This window comes from Notolabrus celidotus, chromosome 22 (genome assembly GCF_009762535.1).
Source record: "Notolabrus celidotus isolate fNotCel1 chromosome 22, fNotCel1.pri, whole genome shotgun sequence".
Classification (NCBI taxonomy): Eukaryota; Metazoa; Chordata; class Actinopteri; order Labriformes; family Labridae; genus Notolabrus; species Notolabrus celidotus.
Genome location: NC_048293.1, coordinates 106,566 through 129,954, shown reverse-complemented (window position 1 = coordinate 129,954; position 23,389 = coordinate 106,566). Strand labels below are relative to the sequence as shown.

At 38.8% G+C, this 23,389-nt stretch overlaps 2 protein-coding genes across 10 annotated transcripts in view; one reads left to right on the top strand and one right to left on the bottom strand.

The window, feature by feature from the left end:
* Nucleotides 1-23,389, top strand: part of si:dkey-177p2.18 (phospholipase B1, membrane-associated) — an 84,669-nt gene that overhangs the window by 28,879 nt on the left and 32,401 nt on the right. The gene's annotated exons all lie outside the window — the stretch shown is intronic.
* si:dkey-177p2.6 (uncharacterized protein LOC568712 homolog) lies at nt 16,919-21,613 on the bottom strand. The gene is made up of 2 exons (XM_034674958.1): nt 21,510-21,613; nt 16,919-20,467 (listed from the first exon to the last, which is right to left on the bottom strand). The coding sequence occupies exon 2, from the start codon at nt 20,461-20,463 to the stop codon at nt 19,696-19,698; it is 768 nt and encodes a 255-aa protein (XP_034530849.1). The 5' UTR covers nt 20,464-20,467; nt 21,510-21,613; the 3' UTR covers nt 16,919-19,695.

Here is a 23,389-nt window from a genome sequence, read left to right as displayed (position 1 = left end):
GTGCCAAAAAAAAATGAATAAAGCAAGCATGAAATCACGAGAGCAGAAAATCAAGGTTCCATTTTGTTTTGGAGAGAACAAAGAAGGGTGAAAAAATCGTCAGGTATCGTGGAGGATATTTTTTGCATACAACCAATCTGTGCTCACTGCAGCGTGCAGTCGACTTCAAGAGATGCAGCAAATCAAACAGATTAAACAGGATGAGCAATTATTCAAACGTGGGAATAATTTCAGCTACTTTATCCCATTATACAATGACTCACACTTCAGTTAAACTCATTTAATGCTACATTTTTTTGTCCCAGCTTCACTTTTTTCTTTTAACTACCCATTTATAGTATTACGAATGTCCTTTATCTGATTCTGGATTCAAGTCAGGGCAAATCCAGACAAATGAGATCAGCTCTTTTTATCCCTTTCTTTTTTATGAGAGGACAAAATGACACAGCATTTAGTTCTGGCAAAAGTTCAAAAAACATTTCCAATCCAGAGTCAATTCCCGTCCCTCAGAGAGAAAGGAAAAATAGCATTCTTCTTTCTGCACAGCTGCGTTCGCTGAATTGATTGGTATTAAAATACATTTTGGAAGCGTTAATCAAAAAATATGTAACATGAGAATTTCAGTAGGAGACACTAAAACAAGAGTTTGAACATTGTGGACTTCAGTACCAGGGAGTCAGATTATGCTGTTCTGTGGTTTGTTGTTGATCTCAGGTATCATCTGTGTCCTTTGCAAATGTCACAAAATGCCTCTGTCTTATGTATGTAATGAGAGAACATGGCAGAAGGAAGAAGAGTAGAGAACACACTGCAGCAGATCACATTTTACAAGTACAAAGAAACACCCAGTCTAATATTTAAGATACATTAAAAAAACAGAAAATATGTGATTTTTGAAAAGGACTGATGGTATCTGGATTGCTTAGGAGCCTGTTTCCATCGTTACGCCCCGACAGACAGAAGATTAAATTTACGTAATTTACTTTAGCTTTTAGTCTCTGCTGACACATGATGGGGGTTGTCATTGTAGCCATTGTAAGGACACCGCTCTCAGAAACATCAGCATTTTAAATCTTAAAAAAATGGAAAACAAAGTCACAAATTGTGTCCGTGAGTGTCTGAGCATGCACGAGGAGCTGCTTCTCTGTGTTGTGTTGGAATGTAAGGAAATGTAAGTGTGACCGTCAGCATAGGCATGTTGATCAGATGAACTTCTTTTGCATGATACCTACTTCTCCTTAGTGTGTGTCCTTAGTGTTTACACTCACATCTCATGAACCATATATCCTTTTTGCCCTTGGAGTGAAAAAGGCTTAAATTCCCACACTTTCCTCCCAGCATGGATATTAACTCCCTCACTGTTTCTGGAACTCTCAAACCATTGAAGCCCTCAATGGGAAATTGAAACTACATAACCTTGTTTAAAATAAGTAGTTGCAAACTTTAAGTAAAGTGCTGTTGCCTATTGTTTGCATAGTTTTATTTTAAAAACAGTCTAAATGAAACAGTGACAAGCAGTCTTAATGCATATCCACAGCTTTCAAGGCATAAAGTACATAGCTTAAAGCATATTTAATGTATAGTAAAAAGATAAATGTACTTAATTACATGGAATGTAATGTTCTGGTCATATACATGATTCACAAAAGAGGGGCAATATTTCAAATGCTTAACATTGCAGGGCATGTCATGGAGTCAAAACACTTTGACAATTGATTTTTTCCACTTTAGTCCTGCAGAACAAGCAGGAAACACAGCACTGACACATGACCACCGTTGAAATTGGTGGCAAACTTGTTGGCACACTGTTCATTTTACACATCGAACAAACACTGGGCGGCAAAGTTTTCATATTCAAATTGTTGAGGTTAAAAAAAAGTGTGATGACTTTTTTTTGGTCCTGTGTCAAGAATTTTCCTACAAAGTAAATAAAAGCAACAAAACAGACTTTTAAAACAACATAAAATTAGAAGAAAAAAAGAAAGCAGCATCAGCTTGGGTATTTTGTTCATAAAAGTGTTCTTTGCTTGTTCTAAGGTGTTACTGATAGATTTGTTGCAGTTAACCTGTGTTAAAAATGCCAGGAGGTGCAACCTTGTGAGAGGTTTGAGTGCACTTTATGTCCCAGAGAACTGCGACCTTATGAGTGTTCAGTTCCACACAAAAGACTGTGAAAAGTAAAGCTGATGGTCCCAGAGATGAGCCAGCATCACATGGCAGTGAAACCTTGAAATACACAACCACACATAAGAATACACACATGAAAAATGCACAAGACACACAACACAGGCTTCATACTGTATGGTGGAATGTGCATAGACAAGTCAGTAAGCAATCCATTTGCTCTGCTGGGCTCACGCACAATTTTATTTTGACTCTGGGACATTACAGAGATTTATTTACATTGGCTACGTTTACATGAGACTTTTAATTCCTCTTTAATTCTGAATTAAGATTAAGTCCTCTTTAAAAAGATTAAAAATGACCATGTAAACACCTAATTCCGAATGAAAATGATAATTCCGAATTAAACTTAAATCCGATGTAAGTGTCTGGTTTATACTGATTTTAAATCCGAATTGAATAATTCCTCGATCATGTATACGTTCATTCTGCTTTAAATTAATTCCGGTCGTTCTGCACATGCTCGTTCCCTTGTCCTGTCGCAATGAGGTATATATTCCGCGCTGGCGGGCTCATATTTCAGTCTGAGGTAGAGCAGTGAGTTGCACTAACCAAAGTACGCCAAAGTACGGTCTTCAGACTCCCTTCTCCAGTCCTCTATCTCTCTTCTCCTCCTCAGCTGACGAAAGTGAAGCAGTATGTTTGTGTCGAGCTGCTTTTTAACAACTATAGTCAAAATCAAAGTGAAAGTTGTCTAATTGTGTGGTCTTCCATGTTGTAACCGAAAATGAAAGAAGCAGGAACTGGAGTCTGTTTTCTTCCGGTAGACGTAAATACGTCACGCCAGCCCCTGTCCAATCAGAACCCTTCCCAACCCCCAGACCTTAAGAGGAATTGAATAAAAACAATTAAATGTGTTTTCCATGTAAACCTCAATTCGGAATTACTATTTCCATGTAAACACGAAGGAGAATACTTTAATTCCGAATTATTTAATTCGGAATTATTAATTCAGAATTAAAAAACATCATGTAACCGTGGCCAGTGTGTTTTTAAAAATACATTTGTACACGCATGTCAAAGATACATTTATGCCTTTCACATGCAAAAAGTAGAGAGTTAAATTGATTTCTCCGCTCCATTCTATTCTGTTATATTCTACCTTATTCTATTCCAATCCATTTCATTCTATTCCACTCATCTATTCCATTCCATTCCACTCCACTCCACTCCATCTTATTCTACTCTACTTTATTCCATTCCATTCCACTCCACTCCAGTTTATTCAACTCCAGCCTATCCTACTTTATTCATTTCCATTCCACTCTATTCCGTTGTATTATATTCCACTTTATTCCATTCTATTGCACTCCACTGAAATTAGGGCTGAACGATTTTGGAAAATAATCTAATTACGATTATTTTCCTTAATATTGCGATTGCGATTTAATATGCAATGTTTTTTTCAAGTTCCTCTTCTCGTGTATTTTTCAACAAACACAAGCAATAAATCAATCTGTATTATAGTAAACAATATCAGATTTTTTTATACACAAACTGTGCTTTCTCATAGGCTAGGCTTATGTTAAGATAAAGGCAAATGAAGCATGAATTACAGTTGTGAACTTACTAAATACTTTGACTTGCAGTCTTGTAAGCGTTCACCACAACTACTTAACAATATTCTGCCAAACAAGTGTTTTAAGTTTAAAGCATGTTTCGATGAGAATCAGCTGACCAAAGATTTTGCTCACAGCGGAGACGCTCATGTTGATATTCAGTGTGTTGATTATTTTGTACGCCTCAATATGATCGGTTCTTCTGCTGAGGCCATTTTTTTTTATTTTTTTTTTCGCTTTCATCATGTTTATTTTTTTTTTTTTTGACAAATATTTTTATTGCATTTTCTCAAAACGCAAAACACACAGAACTGCTCAGACACGACAGAAAAGAGAAATGTGGGTACAGTAAATAGAAAATAATTATGAAAATAAAAATAAATGACAGTGGGCACATTCTCCATCCAGCCCCTTTCATTCTCCTGCAGCAAGACAGGGCAGCTTCCAGATGACAATCAATACAGAGCATACACACATAGCAAGGCTAGAAGGTGTTTGTCAAGTAGTGAGCACTTAAAACAAAGTCACAAAGACAGGCTAGGCTGATCTGGGAAATCCACGAAGCAAAGAGGATGACAGCGTGGGCCCAATATGCTGCAAGTAAGGGTCCCAGACCTTATAGAAAGCATCTATTTTGGAGTGGAGCATGCATGTGATGTATTCACTAGGAATGCAGTCCATAACAATGTTGTGCCATGATTTTTTTGTTGGAGCAACATTCTTGATCCAGAAGAGTAGAATGTTCTTTCTAGCAGCAAAAGTCAGTATATTGAAAAGTCTCCTGTATTTGCCGTCAGTGATCTGATCATCCGGGAGACCAAGTATCAGGCACATAGGGTCCATCCGTATTGAGACACCAAAGATAGCAGTCAGTTCATTCACAATACTAGACCAATACCTTTGTAACTTCACACATGACCAGAGGCAATGAACATAATGCTGAGGCCATTTTTAAAGATGTCAGCAATAAAACAACAAATCAAAACTCAGCATGGCTGAAGTTGTTTTCTTCATCCCCCGCTCGCACGTGTCTCGTTCTTCAGAGATTTTTGGCCGTCGGCAAACCAGCTGAAAGGTGCATTACAGCCACCTACTGCATGCATGTCACGTAAGGTTGTTTCTGTGTACATGAACCTTTTTTTTTTTTAATCGCAGCCTTTACGATTTGAAAATTGCATTCTATTACATTTCGATGTTGGTTTGAAATCGATGAATCGTTCAGCCCTAAGTCAAATCCACTCTATTCTGTTCTAATCTACTTTATTCTATTCTATTCCATTCCAATCCATTCCATTCCACTCTATTCAAATCTATTTTATGGAATTTTACTTTATTCCATTCCACTCCGCTCCATTTTATTCCACTCTAGTCTATTCCATACCACTCCACTTCAATCCATTCCAGCCCATTCTATTCTATTTTATTCCATTCTATTGCACTCCACTTAACTCCACTCTATTCTGTTTTACTCTCCTTTATTCTATTCCATTCCACTCCACTCTGCTCTATTCTATTCCTTGCCAGCTCTGTGTTGAGTGCTAAATGTCAGCACTGATATCAGCATCAGCTTGTAGTGTAGCCACAGCCCTGCCCCATTATGTATCCATTATTTGCTGATGATGACTGTGTCAAACACATTTATTCCCTAAAAGCTACCGACCAACAGATCTTTAACTCATCACTGTGAGTTTTGGCAGCTCCAGTGTAACCAAACTTTCTACATTATGTTTTGCTGAATAAAATAGCTGTGTGAAAATGACAGTAACAGTTGTGTAAGAGCGGTACAGCTGCACGGTGAATCTCTCAGCTGGTGATTTTATCAACATAATGCTTTCCCCTGAGCAGCGTAGGGAATCAGTTATGTGGTCACGCATAACACATGATTAAATTCTTCACAGACATGTCACTTATGAAAGGTGGAGAGAGGAGTCATGATCAAAATGCTGCAGCGACATGCTCCATTAGAAATGCATTCAGGGTGGGTCGATGGTGTCATTCAACATTAGTAAGCAATGTGGGTCACATGGTTTCACATTTTGTTGCACCACAGGAACAAGTTGTTGTTTTTTGTCAAATATAAGAATGTAAACAAAGATTTTGGGGGATATTGGGGGTTGCAAGTCTTTCAAAACCTATATTTTGGGGGGTCGTGTGCTGAAAAGTTTGGGAATAACTGTTGTAGAGTAAAGCTACATTAAGTAGTTTGATTGTGTAACAAGGCGTTACACAGGGGATAAAAACAAAACAAAACTCAAGGACCTTCCCTAGATAAATAAAATACACACAAATGTGTCATTGTTGAGGTTCATGCTCCAGTTTCAGTGTTCAGTCTTGTGCTGTGTAATTCATTATGTAGATGAAGACTTCTTTTTGGCATTCAGAGGATCAGAGTTGATGTCAGAGTTGCATCAGCCCTCCCCTTTAACAGACCCGCATGTGTTTCAAAACCTAACTGAGGGTGATGATTGAAATATCCAACTACGCCTAAATATGTTATCTACTCGTCCCAGACAGAATAATTCACTGAACTCCCACTGACCATGAGTTACCCTGTTTATCTCTTCATGATACGAGAGCTGTCTCCAAGTGTTAAACAGCTCCACTCAGAGCTGATGGTTTCAGGGGAGGATGACAGCAAACATCATCTCTTGTGTTAGTCAAAGTTCACACAAATGACATTCACTGACACTTTTAACTTGATATCCATGCATGCTTTCAGTTTTGAATGAAATGAAAATGTTCTGTTCAAAAATGTAGCAGGACTGCAGAAGAAACAACACATCCCCCCCTCTTATTGTTTTGCATTGTCTTACTGATGTGTTACTGATCTTTACGAGGACTTCATTGCTGAGCGGCAGTCATGTGTCTCTCAATCGGAAGGTTGGTGGTTTAATCCTATGCTTAAGTGTCCTTGGGCAAGACACTGAGCCCCTAATTGCTCCTGGTGGTTCAGCAAGTGGTGTGTGAACGGGAATAGTTGATACTGATGGGCACTTCACTAAGAAGTCTGTGCCATCAGTGTATGAATGTGGTGTGAATGGATGATTGTGATGAGTAGTTGAAAAACATGTAAAAAAGGATGCACTATGTTTGATGCTAACAGATACAAATTGGGAATTCATTTTGAATCATTTTGAATGGCTGTGATTCACAAGGAAATCAGCTTTATTTAGCAAAGTATAGGAGCTGATTTTTACTTCTTTAGCTATGTGGCTTCAAGGATGCTAAGTTCAGTCAGTCAGTCAGTTTTGAGTCTAACTTTGTACATTTTCTGAAGAGTTGAGGACAATTTTCCAGTGTAAGAAAAGAATAAATGGCTGCTTTGTCAACATGAAATTCTCACAACTTGCAATTTGTCCCCTGATACACTTTTTTACTACCAGGAAATTTTAAATGAAACATAAAATGGAACATAAAATCCAAATGAGTAAAACAGTAAAGAAGGTTACTGGTTTTAGGGATACAACCATAGACTGTATAATTAATGGACGTTGTATCCGTGACATGACCCATCTGTTTCTGAAGCGCTGTTTTGAAGCCAATCGTCGGCAGCAGCCATATTGGAAATACTGAACTCAACGGCTGTTTCCGAAACGGCCTGCTACATACTACTTACTAATGTAGTAGGCAGTAGGTATTGCCTACTACATACTGCATTTGAATTTAGTATATAGTATGACTGTTCAGTTCGATCTGTCATACAGCATGCTGAGCCAGACTTTGCTGGATTTCCGGTTTCGGAAAGCGGAAGTAAACAACGGCGAAGCCGATAAATAAAAAGCTTATTTAGCATCCATTTATGATTTAAAAAGTTAGGAAGTGGTTTATATGTAATTTGATAACTTTCACAGCACCCAAAAACGGATTTCCTCCCGTCAAAAAATGAGGAAAAAGCAAAAGCAGAACGAGCGCTGTGCATTATGGGAAACAGTACGCGAGGCAGACTGGTCCGATGCATACTGAGATATTTTCCCGAATCAGTAGACATTCGGGGAGTTTTGGCATACTGCAGATTTTGCTCTTGTTCACATACTACTTACTACATACTGAATTTTGGACATATCAGTACGTACTGTTAGTATAGTAGGCGATTTCGGAAACAGCCAACCTAACGTCTGTTGAGTTAGTGTGACGTAAAGAGGCAGGCTTTAAGCCTCCTAGCCAACAGCTACAGTGTTCGTGCCTGTCAATTAAGTCAGCTATGTCCTTAAATGGGCAAAACTGGTAAACTTAAAATCTTCTTCACATCATAACCCCCCTTCACAAATCTCTCTTCTCCCTCTCCAAAACAAATCTTTTTTTCTCTTCTAGTCATTCTCTTCTCTTTCTATTGTGTTTTTCTCTTTTCTCGTTCTTGACGATTTAATTGAGTAATCGTTTTACTCCCTACCATAACAGTCTATTCTTCTTTTTGTTTTGTTTTGTTTGTTTTATGATTTTCATTTATAGTCCAACCCTTTTTTTAACCTTCTTTGTGTAATGTTGTCTATTCCTGATAACTTTCTTTGATTATTGCTTTCAAAAACGATTTTGCTTTCTTTTCTTTTATGAAAATATATTGAGCACTTTTATATCTTCGCACTGTTGCATATAAACCAAATGAAATACATAAATAGAAAAGCAATATCTTCTGAAGCGTAGCTTTAGAAACAAATTCATCCCCGTACAGTGTGATTGAGAAATTAGCTATTCAGACCAAAGCCGCTGTTTGTATCAGGCTGTAAACATGTTTATTATTGCTGCAAAGATCGTCTTTTTTGAATTGGTGTGTATGTGGTTTCCCGTGTGTCTGCAGCCAGCAGACGCTCGATGAATTGCAGTTTATAACACTTCCGCATGGGCTTCATATTTTGAGACCGGAGGTTGCCGCTTAGATACAGCTTGTTATTTAAGCAGTAAAAGCACCACATCCATATTTGCTATCCTTGTTCTTCTCTGTTCTGTCTGCTCCTGCTTCAGTTCATTGAGTGTATCCCTTGTATATGTGCACCTACTTAGCCAATAAAGCTGATCCTGATTCTGATGAAAGATCAATATAACCAAAGGTAACAAAATAACTGTGCATTGATTAACAGAGCTAAGTGAAACATCATAATGCTCCACTGTAAGGTCCAGCTAAGACCAGTAATCAATGTAATTACAGCCCACAACTCAAAAATCTGCCGCTCATGTGGTCCCCACATGACAGGCCTCTATGCATGTTAGTTAGAGTCCAGCTGCCACATACATGTGTCTCATCTACATGCACCCAGCATCCGACGTGACTAATAACTTCTATCAGCCTTTAATTACCCGCATTTATTATTAATTAAGAGAAAATTAGATTGAACCGTGCAGGCAGAGCAGCCATATGGTACAGGGCCACTCTTGTTGGAGGGCTTCAGTTGATTTCCGGCCAAGACTGACGGTTATCATCATCATCATCATCATCATCATCATTATCATCATCAGCAGTGCCATCATGTGGAAACCATATAACTCACTTTCTGTTGCTGCTTGTCAAACTACAAGTTGGAGACTAAAAACAATAGTGAGTTGGCTGAAACAGTGACTACAATAGATGCTTATACTTCTCCAATAAGGGATTAAAAATGTGAGTATTTCACAGTTTTCTCACAGTTTTTTCTTTCAGTATGTAAAACACTTCACATCCTCAGGTTTTCGGACAACACAAGCATTGATTGAATAATTACTTGGAACAGTATTAGATAAATCAATCAGCATGAATGACTTATAGTTAAATCGTTAGTTAGGGCCCCTAATTGTAATTTTTGCGATGTATTAGAAATATCATGGAGAGTGTTTAAGAGATTCATAGCAACAATCTGTATCACTAATTCATGGTTTATATAGTTTCTTCTCATCTGTACTTTAAACTGTTATGTAAGAACTGGAAAAACATGAATTATTTTGACCTTTGTGAAAGTAAAAGGAGGTAAAATAGTTGAATTGTGAGTTAAAAACATGCATTATAAGTTAATTTAGTAGCAAAATATAATGAAAGTATCAAAAGTAACTACTACAATGTTAGAAACGTATCTCTGTGAGTATTTTTTTTAGGTCTTCATGCAACATTTAATGCTCATAGTAACCAATTAACTGCTAATAAACAGAGTGTAGCATAATGTACAATATTTATATCTGAAGTTTAGTAGAGTGTAAATCAAATATGAAAAATTTACACTAGAGTGAAGTACAGGTTCCTTCAAGTTCATAGGTTCATAAAGTTCGTAGGTACACATATTTATTCCTAAGCAATTAAAGATGGAAACATTTCTCAGTAACTTTGAGACAAATATTATAATTTTTATGTTTCCGCACGTCAGCTGTGCTGGAATTTTGATTTCAAATCTTGTCCACCAAAATGTGATTAACTCTAAGATTTCACGCTGTACTGATGTTGCCTGAGTCAGATCTGGTGGGAGCTGATGTTTTGGCAGTAGTAGTTTGTAAACATAGTGGTCACCAACATCTCCTTATTTCCCCTTTTAATTAACAAGCCCACATGGTCTGGGGTCAAATACTGAACATGAACGCCCTCCTGCACATTCCCACAAACTGTGCGGCCTCTGTCTTACAGATAGTGAGTCCAGAAAAACAACATACCAGCAGCTAATTTGTTTCCCCATGAAAAATGAATGGGAGCCTATTAGTCAGAAGATTCCGCTTTAAATCCATTTCTTACATGTTGGGTCACATCTAGAATCTCCACGGTGTCTGGAGGACCTTGTAAATCACTTACAGAGAGGAATTTGTTCTTGGGGTCATCAGACACATTGCCAGGTCTGGTTTCATGAGGGAAGAAGTCAGAGTTGACACATCACTCAGGAGTCACAAGATTTTTTTATAAATTTGAATAACACAGTGTTTTTTTTTGTGTTTTTGTTCTATGTAAACTTAAAAATGCTGAATAACCCCAAATTAAGAATATATAAATTAATTTAAAAAAAATAAGCAGAATGGAAATAATTGGCAATCCATACAGTAAATACATTGACAAAAAAAATAAAAATAAAAATAATAATTCTGATAAACTAGCTGGAAGGCGTTAAACTGAATTACTGTTCTGGGATCAATAGAGTTATCTGAATCTAAACAGTGACAGCCTGTTTAAGCCAAAAAAAACAAACAAGCTTATTCAATTTCAGTGTTTCCAGTCATGAGTACTTCAGGAAGTTTTTGGATTGTTAATTGAATTAAACAAGCTTTTTAAGTAAGAAGTTTGCAGTGTTTATAGTTGTTCTATATTTTCAGAGACAAACTGATTTATTGTGCAATACTGAAAAAAATAGGCGGAGTGATTGCGAATGAAAATAATCATTACGAGCAGACAAGTGATGCAAATGAAGATCAGAAGGGTATTAAAGGGTTCGTGTAGCGTTTCAAAAATGGCTTCAACACTCTCATGTCCAGGAATTTAAGTATTTATTTCCAACAGAAGTTATACATTGAGTCCCTCTCCAGAACAAAAAGACTAAACAACATTATCAGACCAGTGTGGGGCGCTAAAGCTCTCCACAAAAAAAAAAACAGACCAATGAAAATATTTCATTATACCATGTTATTTAAAAAGATAAAGCAGGAGATGTTGAAAAAAACATTTTTAGTTATAGAAACCAGTGGCGGATCTTCCGTGGGGGCACGGGGGGGCTCCCGCCCCCCCTGCGATCTGATTGGGCCCCCCAAGTGCCCCCCCAAATTTTTTCATGCTGTATCTGATTGTACCATGTTCGTTCCATTAAAGGGCTCTTAATTGGAAATTCAAACAGGAAATAGCAGCAGCAGAGCAACGCTAACTTTATAACACCGGCATAGTCGCGGACTTCCGTCGCGAAGTTCAGTCTGTTCCAGGTGAGATCACTAGATCCATAAACCTTTATTCCCTAGGTTTATGAGAACTATTGCATGTTTCACTCACTACAACGTTCAGTTTACTACATTTATTGTTGATTTCTGTAAGTTTGCTTTAGAAACAGTCAGCTACTGGTTTATTTTGACATGCAGAGCAGCAGACACAGACCTCCAGGTGATGTGGATAAAATGTTATACATCTGCTCTTCATGCTTTGCTGTAAAAAGTATGATATAAGTTTAATTTAGAAATACAGTTAACAAAGTTTTGATGATGCAATTTAATATTGTGTCAAAGACGCAGCCAGGAAAGAGACCACTGACTCTGATACTGATTCAGAAGACAGCATCAGTAGAAACACCTGCACCCAGTCAGCCATGTGCTGCACCTAAAGGTCCCAAATGCAGACTATTGATTATTAACCCACCATGTAGCAATATGTTATTTGCTCTTTTGTATTTATCACCAGATAGAATGTAGTTTTATATCAGTTCAGTTTTTTGTGATAAAGGATCAGACTTGGCCACCTCAGGATGTTATTAGCCTACATCATTTGCATTGCTTAGAGATCTATTCAAGAAATGCTTTGTTATCTACATAAGATACTTATGCTTTGAAAATAATTCTGTCTGATATGATATCTTATTTTTAAAAAGTCCTTATAATTACACTCACTTCCTCTTCATCAGAAAAATACAAGAGCATGAACAAACCAATACTGTTAATTTCTGCTGCACAAAATATCAAACAGGTGATCATACAGCAGAATCTTACTTAACAGGTTGCAAAAAGTAAAACATGCAAATTAATTTATAAGATTGAGTCTATTGTGCACCACAGAATATCTACTCTGAGTAACAGAGTTCAGAGGAATGTTTGGGTTGCTTAGCAACAGTCCAGTCCAGTTGTGGAACTACAGCTGTAAGTTGTTTATCGTTACTTTTTACTAAGCAGTCATAATACATATTATTGCTCTCTCTGTGAGAATGTAATTTGTTCTGATTATTTTGTGACCACTAATGTTTGGTATAGAAGTTTGTGGTATGGCTGTCTGGCAAAACTGGATTTACTTCCAGTGTGCATGAAGCAGAGAAAAGGTCTAGCCTTCATTCATTTGTGTAATTAAAGAAAGATGAAGACATCAAAACACTGTCTTCTGTACTATCTATGACAACTGAGTGTAAGTACTTAATGGTCGAAAATGTTGAAGTCGGCGCTGCCTTCATTTCTGTTGTTTTTAGATGGCCCCCCTGATTTAACTGTTGTACCCCCCTGTGCCCCCCCCCTTAAAATAATCTGGATCCGCCCCTGATAGAAACACACTGGTAAAAATATATCATAAATAACTGGTTGCTTTGCATGATGACAGCTCTACATGACAGCAGTAGTGCTTTCAAATTTTAGCTCAGCATCCTACGTCTTGAATAACTTGAGGTTTAAATAACCAAAAGTAAGACACACTATCACCTCTCTCTCTTACTCCCCTCTATCTGTCTTTCCAGACCCAACTCAGTCGAGGCATGATGGCTGTCTAACATGAGTCTGGTTCTGCCTGAGGTTTCTGCCTGTTAAAGGAAGTTTTTCCTCACCACTGTAACTAGCTAAATACTGCGATGTGCAATGCTCATGATGGATTAAGTTGGGGTCAGACTGAGTCTTACCCTGTCTTGAAGTTGGGTCTCTGTTCATAATTTGACATAGAGTGGTCTAGACCTCCTATGTTTGTAGAGCGTCCTGAGATAACGTTTGTTGTGATTTGGCGCTATACAAATAAAGATTGATTGATTGATTGATTGACTTTAAATTCTTGCGTCTAATATCCATGTCAAGTGCAGAAATGTATTCACACTTTTATCTGAAGGTAATGCAAGATGTCAGCTGTCTCATTTACATATAGAACATTACGAACGTTCAGCTAAAAATTTCGTCTTTTTGTTGCTTAAACTTTGCAATGGCTTAGCATGGAAGCACTGCAGAAGGAAAGTCAGAATTTCATACTTAAAGATGTTGAGTTATGGGGATATCCACCAGTTTTTAAAACACATATCAGCTCCTGATAAGATTTAAATATTTGGGATTTAACAAAAGACAATTTGAGTCCCAGGTTTCACACAAGGGAATCAAAATACAAGTGAAATCTAAAAGCACAAACCTATAGTAATGTTTGTTTTATCTCTCCTGTGATCATACCTAACACCAGGACTTTGTAAAACCTCTCCAGTCTTACATAAAACCCCACTTGACACCTTACTACTTCTTCCCTTGTGTGAATAACAACTCTCCAAGTGCTGCTGGGCCCATCTATCCGTCAGTCCACTTGGTAGATCGAGTAGTTGTGCAGCAGCAGAGGTTGTTTGTTTTGTGAGTTTGTGCTGAGTCAGTGTGGTCGACGGAGCCAAAAAGCAGCTTCAGTCCACCGCAGCCGACTGATGTCTGCCTGCAGAGAAACATTAAACCCAGCCTGACTCACCACCGTGCATCCATACAGCTCGTCTGTACCACACCTTCAGATCCACTCCGACTAATGTAGATAGATAGATAGATAGATAGATAGATAGATAGATAGATAGATAGATAGATAGATAGATAGATAGATAGATAGATAGATAGATAGATAGATAGATATACTTTAGAAGATAATAGGTTACCTTTGATAGATCTTTAGGTACCTATATGGATACATAGATACTTTGAAAGACACTTATTTTTGCAGATGGACACAAAAATAGATAACGACATACTAAGATACATAGATATATACCAAAAAATATACTTACAATCTAAGAGATTACAAGATACATACTTAGTTCTCTATTAAGTTATTTTGATGGATACAAAGATGGATACTTAGTAAGATTCAAAGATGAACATATTAATACTAAATTTGATACTTCGATACCTCGATTCTTAGATGGGTACTTCGATACATACTTAGATCCTTGTTAGATTTCAAGATAGATACTTCACTTAGGTGGGTACTTAGATACTTAAATTAGAAGATTTATACTAAGATAAATGCTCAGATAACTTATTAGACATGTTGATAGATACCAAGATGGATACTTTGAGTCTTAAATGGGTATGTAGTAAGATACATAGATTGACATGTCCATACTAAGATAGATACTTGGATATATACTAAGATAAACACTAAGATAAGAGAGATACTAATATTGATTTATACATACTTAGATATGCTCAGATTCTAAGATATGCACTTTAGTAGATACTAATTAGATACATAGATAAGATCAAGATCATACATGGATAGATGCAAAGATACATATACTTTGATAAAAAGATAGATGGATACATAGATACATAAATCCTTTGATATATACTTAGAATCACTTGGAGATAGAGATACATAGTTAAGATACTGACATACAAAGTTACCTAGATACTTTGATGCATAGATAGATAGATAGATAGATGGATAGATAGATAGATAGATAGATAGATAGATAGATAGATAGATAGATAGATAGATAGATAGATAGATAGATAGATAGATAGATAGATAGATAGATAGATAGATAGATAGATAGATAGATAGATAGATAGAGGAGCTTCATTCACATGTCTTATTGCTTGCATTAGCAGTGGTCCTGTGCAGCAGCTCACGTGTTGCTCCTCCTCGTGTGTGACCACTCCCTGAATTCCAGCTCCAGTCCCAGAGCCTCTTTCAACAACAACATCTACCGGAACTGCACTTCTGTTTCTTACTGTGTAGTTTTATCACTCGCTGTTAAAACAAGAAAGAAGAGCTGTTTAAATGATGGCTTAAATTTATGCTTTAAAATGAGTTTTACAGTTATAACACGATTGTTTAAAAGTTGTAAACCAGATAGAAGGCCTTCCATGTAAAAGAGTTTCAAGGTATTTTCATTCATTTGAATAATTTGCTCTGGAGACAGTTTTTCTTATTTTGTAATGCAGAGCCACATTTTAAAGATTTCAGCCCAGGCTGTCATGGGAACTTTCTGTTGTTTTAGTGAAATTGGCAAAAGATAGGAGGTAACACAAGGAGACTTCGCTCAGCCGTGCACACAAGTCCAACTTTGAGGAAATGTAATTGAATTGATTACTCTCATTAGGTACTGTTTACTCTAGATAAGGATTTTTCTATGCATGTTTACTCCATTTCTTGAGTTTAAACTATCGTACAGTACACAACATCACTTCCTAATGCTGCTGACTTATCCAAACATGAAGTTTGAGTACTGCTTTATGTACTCAAGCAAATTTGGATCATAACTCCACCTTTGCTGTAATGCAGAATTTTTCCACCATGCTGCTTCTCCTTAAATACAGTGTGAAGACATTTTCTACTATGGTACTGACCTGTGTTTCTGCAGCAGAAGTGAGGGTGAAATGTGAAATTAGATCTCTCACTCAATGTTTTCCGTGACTGAGAAAGTTTCCAGTTCCTCTGAAAACTGTAAGCACTAGTTACACTTGCTTTTCTGCAGAGCACAGATGCTGTGAACTGTGAGCAAGGATCACGTTTATGAGGAAGCTGCCAAAACAGCAGACTACAGCATCCATAAACACCATGGGAATACATTTTTGAATTGTTTGAATTTGCATTGTCATGCTTGCAATCAGCAAAAATCTGCTTTTCAGTCCAGTAACCACCAGAGGGCAGTCTAAGCTGTGACATGAAACTGGAGCCATGTGTAGGAAACACATGAAGGGGGATTTGGCCCTAAGCTTGGCTTGCTAGGCTGCACACTGCCTGTCACTACCTGCACATTTAGACGCTGTTTGCATCAGATGTTCATGTGGATGTCAGTAAGGGTGTGAAAGACTTTATTTCATCCTTTTATCCCTTTGTTTGTTTGTTTTATTTCAGATTTACAGTAGTTCTAAGAATTTGGTGATCTTTTCAGTCCAGTAGAAGGTTAAACTGCAACATTTATGATACCAGCTGCCTCCAAAAAACATCTAACAAGATGTTATGGTAGTCGTTTTGACCAGCCGAAGTAAAGAAGAGCTGATTTGGTCAGATTTGAAGCAAAGGTTCCACCTAGGAGGCCTGACTCAGGGAAAAAAGACACAGCTAGTCCATGAGCCACATGCAGTCAGTGGTGTATTGACTAATACCTCATTGCTTATGCATGGTGTGCAGTAAGGCACGTTTTACACTCTAGCTGAAACCGCCGGAATCATTTCTACGTGATCAGTTTTTACAATCCTGGTGTGATATGGGTCTTTGATCCAAAAGCACCAAACAGGTCTGTTGCATAATGTGTCCTGATTTAGAGTTTTACCAAAGAAAGAAGGACTTACACACAGAAGTAAGGTTATTTTTTTTACTGTATTATTGAATAAAATCTATAAAATAGTCCACAAAAAATACAATGCATCATTCATTTTTACCTCATTACATAGTAAACTCTTCCTTCAGTTACATGTATATCATTTACATCATATCCAATACAGCTTGTGCTTTACAAACCATACTGACACTCTTTACTTTCATACACTTATAAATAACACTGCAGCTTTTTCTGCTTGTTGTTTTCAGTCCTGTCAGGAAGATTATTTCAATGGCAAATCAAACAACAGGAAGGTGGATTTGTTTCAGGCTGAAATCCAACAGATTCACACTGTTTTTCTGTGCAGAGCCATCGGGAGCAAAAACAAGTTGTTGGAGAAGCAGTGTGCTCCTCGTACATCAATCCAGCTCCTCATGTGATTGGTCGGTGGTCTGAGTCCGGGCAAAACAAGCTCTAAACCCCTCCTACTGAACGAAGTGACGCAAGCTGCTTCCTCCCACCCCTCCTCCTCCTCCTCCATGTCCTCCTCCTCCTCCTCTTATTTTTCCCTCCTGGCTTTCGCTGCCACCTCCTCCCTCAGCTAGTTCACTGTCAGCCTGTCACGATACATTAAGCTCATATGCTACTAGTGTTCTCTGAGCACAGAAAAAAGGCCAAGAAGAGGGAGGAAGAGACGACGGTTCTGGGTTTCAATGCTTTACATAACACCTTGCTTCAGTTCTACGTGCTTTTTGTTTTTTTTTATCAATGAAGCTCAAGCTCAGGCAAGCACAAAACCCTTAAAATGAATAAAAACTAGGTTCAGTAGTAAGGCACATTGTCGACACGAGAGAAGGAGATGCGGACGGATTACTTTGGTCTGAAAGGAAAGCATTGGATTCCACCAGGTTGGAATTTCAGCCGAGTTAAAACAACAACACAAAAGTAAAAGGTTTCTATAAGAATTAAACTGTCTTTTGTGTGAAACAGAGTCAGTCCAAACCGACAACAAACAGACATCAGGAGGTAGAACAGGAGTAAACCACAGAGAGTGAAGGAGCATCAGCTGTAGCGCAGCCCTTCACTCGCTTCCCCCTTCTACTGGACAGGTGATTCGAGTTTCAGGTAGAAACACATATAAAACTGTTTAAAAACTCCCCGACATTGCAGTAAAAGTTCATACCATCAGGATAGCCGTAAAAATACATAGGCCTCTGTTGTCATTTACAATTCTGAGACATGGCAAACGTCATCCTGATTGTTGACTTGAGGCAATCAGCTCCTCAGTCAGAACCAGACTGAGATCATTTACATACTATTTAAAATACATGTTTTATGCTGCATTTGTGACACGTTGCTTTAACTGTAAATACAAGCTGCCAAGAGGGATGAAGGGATGAGTATATTTCTTCTACGGGCTCCGATAGTTGCACCATTTGTGACCACAAATGGTGCAGTAGAGTCAGCAGAAGCAGTAGAAATGGCAGCCAATGCACTGAAAGTCTGTCTGAATTATAACTTACACTCACTCTCTAACTAAAGACTGTACATTTAAAAGAACAAATAATATCTGCTGCAGTTTGTGGTTGTTTTTTCATTCATAAATAAAAATAGATAAAAGCTTCAAGGGACAAGATGTCAACCAATGTTCCTGCTTCTTATCATAGGACCTGAATGTGGCCTTTAACTACAAGGATTGGAAGCTTATTCTTTGGCTGGTTAAATCCCCAGATTGATTACCCACATTCTTCTTTTCACAAGACAAATATATATATATATATATATATATATATATATATATATATATATATATATATACCATCCACCTTCTGAGTGCTGCACCATCACAGCTACACTTTTAAATATCCTACATGGAGCGATAAAAACCATTCAGTCCCAGTAATGAAAGTAAAACCAGGGCCTTTGCCCTCCAGGCTCGCTGGCTGAATCACAACCTCTTTAGTAATTGAAGAGATTTTAATTAATAATCAACCCAGGTCTGATCTATACAGCCTGAGTGACGCCGGGTGGCTCAGGTTCCTTCTTCCTGAGAGGGTGATTCACTCGGAGAGGTGATGATGCTTTTGCTCAAGGCATGACGACAGTGAGAGTAGAAATGTAAGGTTCCATCAGTATCTGTTATCGCTGAGTTAAAAAAAAAACACTTTTATACTGCTGAATGTTATCCAATCCTGCCTGTTACAACACTTCCCTTAAGAGTATTGCAGTTTACTTTTGGCGTGATGGCTTTGTCTAGACATGTCTACTTTTACAACCGATTACTCACCCACTACTCAAAAACAACCTGCCCTTAAACAGCAGGTCTATCCGATTTGTTTCGTACTGCTTAGGGTTGTTCTTTTTCTTTTTAAAAATGTAGTTCTCTTTGTTGAATTTCAACAATAATAAACTGAATATGATGGCTAAAAATCCCCTACATTTAATCCTGCTTAGACTTCTACAAATATCTGTACATCATCTTACATTTGGATAGCACCAACCTGAGTTACAACAATTAGACAATGTAAAAGTGGGTTTTTGCTGTGTGATTGTTAATCTCATTCACATTTAAACTGGATTCTTCATCTGCTGTAATAAATATTTAGTTGAAAGAGAGGCACAAGCTTGTGTAAATAACTTAGGATGCAGGATGTTTCCTTAAAAATGACTTGCATAGGACTTAGTGTTTTCTTTGACCTGAAAATTGCGGAAGCTTAAAACAACCAAAATATCTGATGGAACCTTAAAAGTCTAAAGTCACATGAAGTTAATTCACACTTGGATCAGTCTTTGCTCCCAGCCTCCACTGTCCTCAGCAATTAAATGTTCAGGAGTTTATCTCATGACTTTACCAGAATCTCCATGATGTGGTCCAGCTCGTTCAAGTCCATCAGACAGGACTGGAGACTCCCTGCTGAGGCGTGACCGGTTGAGCGCATTTTAACGTCCTCATCTGTCCAAAGAGACACGCTAACAGGCCAGAGAGACCCCGATGCCCAGGCAGAAGGCAGATCTGAAGTCTCATACATTGATGTGTCAATGTCTTCGAAGATGTCATCCAGGGCGAGGTCACTGAGGTAGCCCATGGCGTTTACTGCATCGCTGAAAGCATTGATCGTCGCCGCAGGAAGTGATTTCTGCTGGTCAGGCGAGCTGTTTGCCTCCTGCGAAGGGAATTCAGGGGACAGGGGTGGAGATAAATTATCTCCATCTCCCTCTGCACACCCAGGGCACGTAACCGCCATGTCCTCCCTGAGAATGCAGGAATCAGAGTGGGTGCTGTTGAGGAGAACCTCCGGCGTGCAGGTGCCCGCTCCGTCGCTCTGCATGTCCTCCTGGATCTGCCTGAGCGTGTTGATAAGCAGCACAGAGCGACGCAGGCTGAGCTCCACGCCGGCCTGGTAGTGCTGCAGCTTCTCCAGGCAGAGGCCGAGCACCCGCTGACGCTGCTGCAGGTGGCTCATGTTGGACTTGGATGGATTCACGAGGAACCTGTCCTCATCCTCCTGCTCTTCCATCTCATTCTTCTCCTTCTCTGCAGCAGGGAGGGTCTCGGCCTCCAGCTCCTCCAGGCAGCTCCACTTGCGTTTCACACCGCGACCCAACATCTGCCTGGATCAACAGAACGATAGATTACCAGTTAGACTTAATGCATGATGCACGCGACCAGTAAGCATTTCAAAAGATCGTATTATCTGTCTGCCTTTCTGTAGTAGTGCAGCTTGTAGGAATATATGTTTTTAACCATTTTAATATGGCAAAAACTATATTGGTCCATGGTTTTAAGGAAATTACCATTTTTTAAGATTAAAAATCCCGTAGGAAGTTGTGCCTCTCCGTAAAATATGTTACCTCTACTTTATGAAGTACTTAACCTAATAAATACTTTGAATTAGTCAAAAATAAATCCAACCCAAGTCCAATTACAACAAACAAACAACACATCTTTGATAAGAGAAGCTTACAGGGAATACTGACACATTCAGGCTCCACATCAGGCAACACTGCCTGCTCTGCACTAAACCTTACATCCAGTTTATGTAACACCACCAATGGCTAATTCCCATTCCCTTTTCAATTGATCAACAGCACAGAAATACATCTCCTAACAGCAGAAACAGACTTGTAGGCTCATGCTGCTCCAAAGGAACAAGTTTCCAGGCTGAACATTTGAGTTTGTGCATTGAAGACATTTATAAAGTGAACATTACAACTGTTATGAGTCACACCGTGAGACACTCCTGCAGACTGTGAGACTTTACTCATCCATACAGACGTGGGTTGGGTAGCTTTTCATTATTGTCTCACAGATGTGTCACTAAAAGAAACTTGTAAATCTCACGAACCCCATCTGTTGAGAGAGAGTGACTCCTGAAAGAGGACATTTGGTCTATTTCAAGAGATATTAACACCAGGAGAGAGTAAAATGCAGGATTTACACATTTATTCATACCACCGCACGTATTATTAAAGTAAAACGAGAAAACAACTTCACTCCATCTTACTTATTTCACTCAGGACCCCCAAGACAAACCCCCAACCCCTTAGCGGTGCCCGGACTTCAGCTGAGAAACACCAGCCCCGTTTAGACACATTTAAAAGGTAAAACTTGAACATATTTAAAACGAATGAATAAACAGAAGCTGTAAACTACCTTACGTGCCCTTCGAAAGTGTCATGAGGTGTCTGAATCCGTCGTGTCCTCGGTTCGTTTCGTTTCGTCCGAGCCCCAGGAATATATGAGGAATGTTCCGTCCATCCACAGCAGCGGGGAGCGAGGGGGAGGGGGCGGGTCCACTGAGCAGATGGGGGGAGGGGGCGGGGCCACGGAGCAGGGCTGGGGGAGGAGTGCTGGAGACAACCCGAGTATCTGATTGGTCAGTTCGCCCGCTGATCATGCGCACTCCCCCACCTCTCACGGGGCAGCGAATGTGCGGACGTCTGTTCCATATGCGAGCTGCTGCTGCGTTCAGGAGCGGCTCGGAAAATACAGAGACAATATCGGAGCACACGTGTACGGAGGAGGTAGTAAGAGGAATAAGGCAATTGGATTCAATTATGGCGGAGTTGTTATTTCTAACACATGTAATTAAGACTTATTTAAGATCTTGATCCAACCTATGAACACAGAAGACAATAACATTGAAACAGTTGAATAGATGGCCTCAGTCCATCTCTGCCTGTCCAAGGACAAAATGCCATCTCTCTGAATTCCTCACCCAACTCTGCGCTATCTCACCCTCCATCCTCCTCTTTGGAGACTTCAACTTACATATTGACTCCACCCACTGCAAAACTACAAATTAATTTCTGGACATTCTGCAATGTTTTAACTTCACCCAACACATCAACTGCCCCACCCATAACCATGGACACACTTTGGACCTGGTCTGTTCCACTGGCATCATCATCAATCACATATCCAGCTCCGACCTCAACATCTCTGACCAGCTAGCCATCCTCATAGACTTAGCCACCCCCATCGCTCAACCCCAAACAGAAGCGCACCATCACCTTCCACCAACATCAAGTCCATCTGTCACGATGAAATGATCCACTCACTCCCTCTAACCTCTCACCTGGTCAACCTCTACAATGACACACTCTCCTCCTGCCTCGATCACCTTGCCCCTCTGAATACCAGATCTGTTTCCTTCACCCACTCTGCCCCCTGGTACACTCCTGAGCTCCGTCAAATGAAATCACAGAAACCCCTACTTGAATGCCTCACCAGAAGAAAATCCCTCACCATACACACCCTGGCATTCAAGGACTTCCTCCACCACTTCAATGACGACCTCCATACCACCTGGTCCACTTAATACGAGACAAAACAATTTTTAAAAATGAGACAAAGAGGTAGAAAAGGGACCTGGAAAGCTTTTTTGAAACTACAAGACATGATTTGTGTGCGATCTTCAATTCAAGCTTAAAGTAAAGCTGAATCTCAAAGGAAAATTATTTATCTGTATTTTTCTCATCACTCCTGAACCTTTAATGTTGGTTTCATAACCTCTCTGGCCCCTCAATAATAAGAATAAGAATAAAAGCAATAATCTTAGTTTAATTGATAATGCACCTTTACAAATTAGAGGTAACAAGGGGCTTTACGGGCAAACATGAAAATACAGGAGGTTAAAAAACACTAAGACGAAAGACACATACTATGATGTAAAATGACCTAATTAAAAAAGAGAAATAAGTAAAAATGGCAGACAAGAGAGAGTCTGAAAAGTCTTTCCAGTCATTTGTAATGATTATCCATTGTGAACTCTGGTATTATTTAGTGGGGTAGCTAATGCAAAGGGTGGTACAGTTGCGGTCAAAAGTTATGTTGTATTATAAATGACCCAACTGTATTCAAATGATGTCTGGTTAAGACAATATGGACAATTTAACTGCTCAAGTTAAGACAATTCTTAGCTGTGTTGAAACTAAGATAAAAAGCAAATTTTGAGTATGGGTTAAAAAAGTAGAAAGATATTTAAGAAAGAAATACTTGCCTTTTTCCCCCTAAGCATCATGATGCATTAT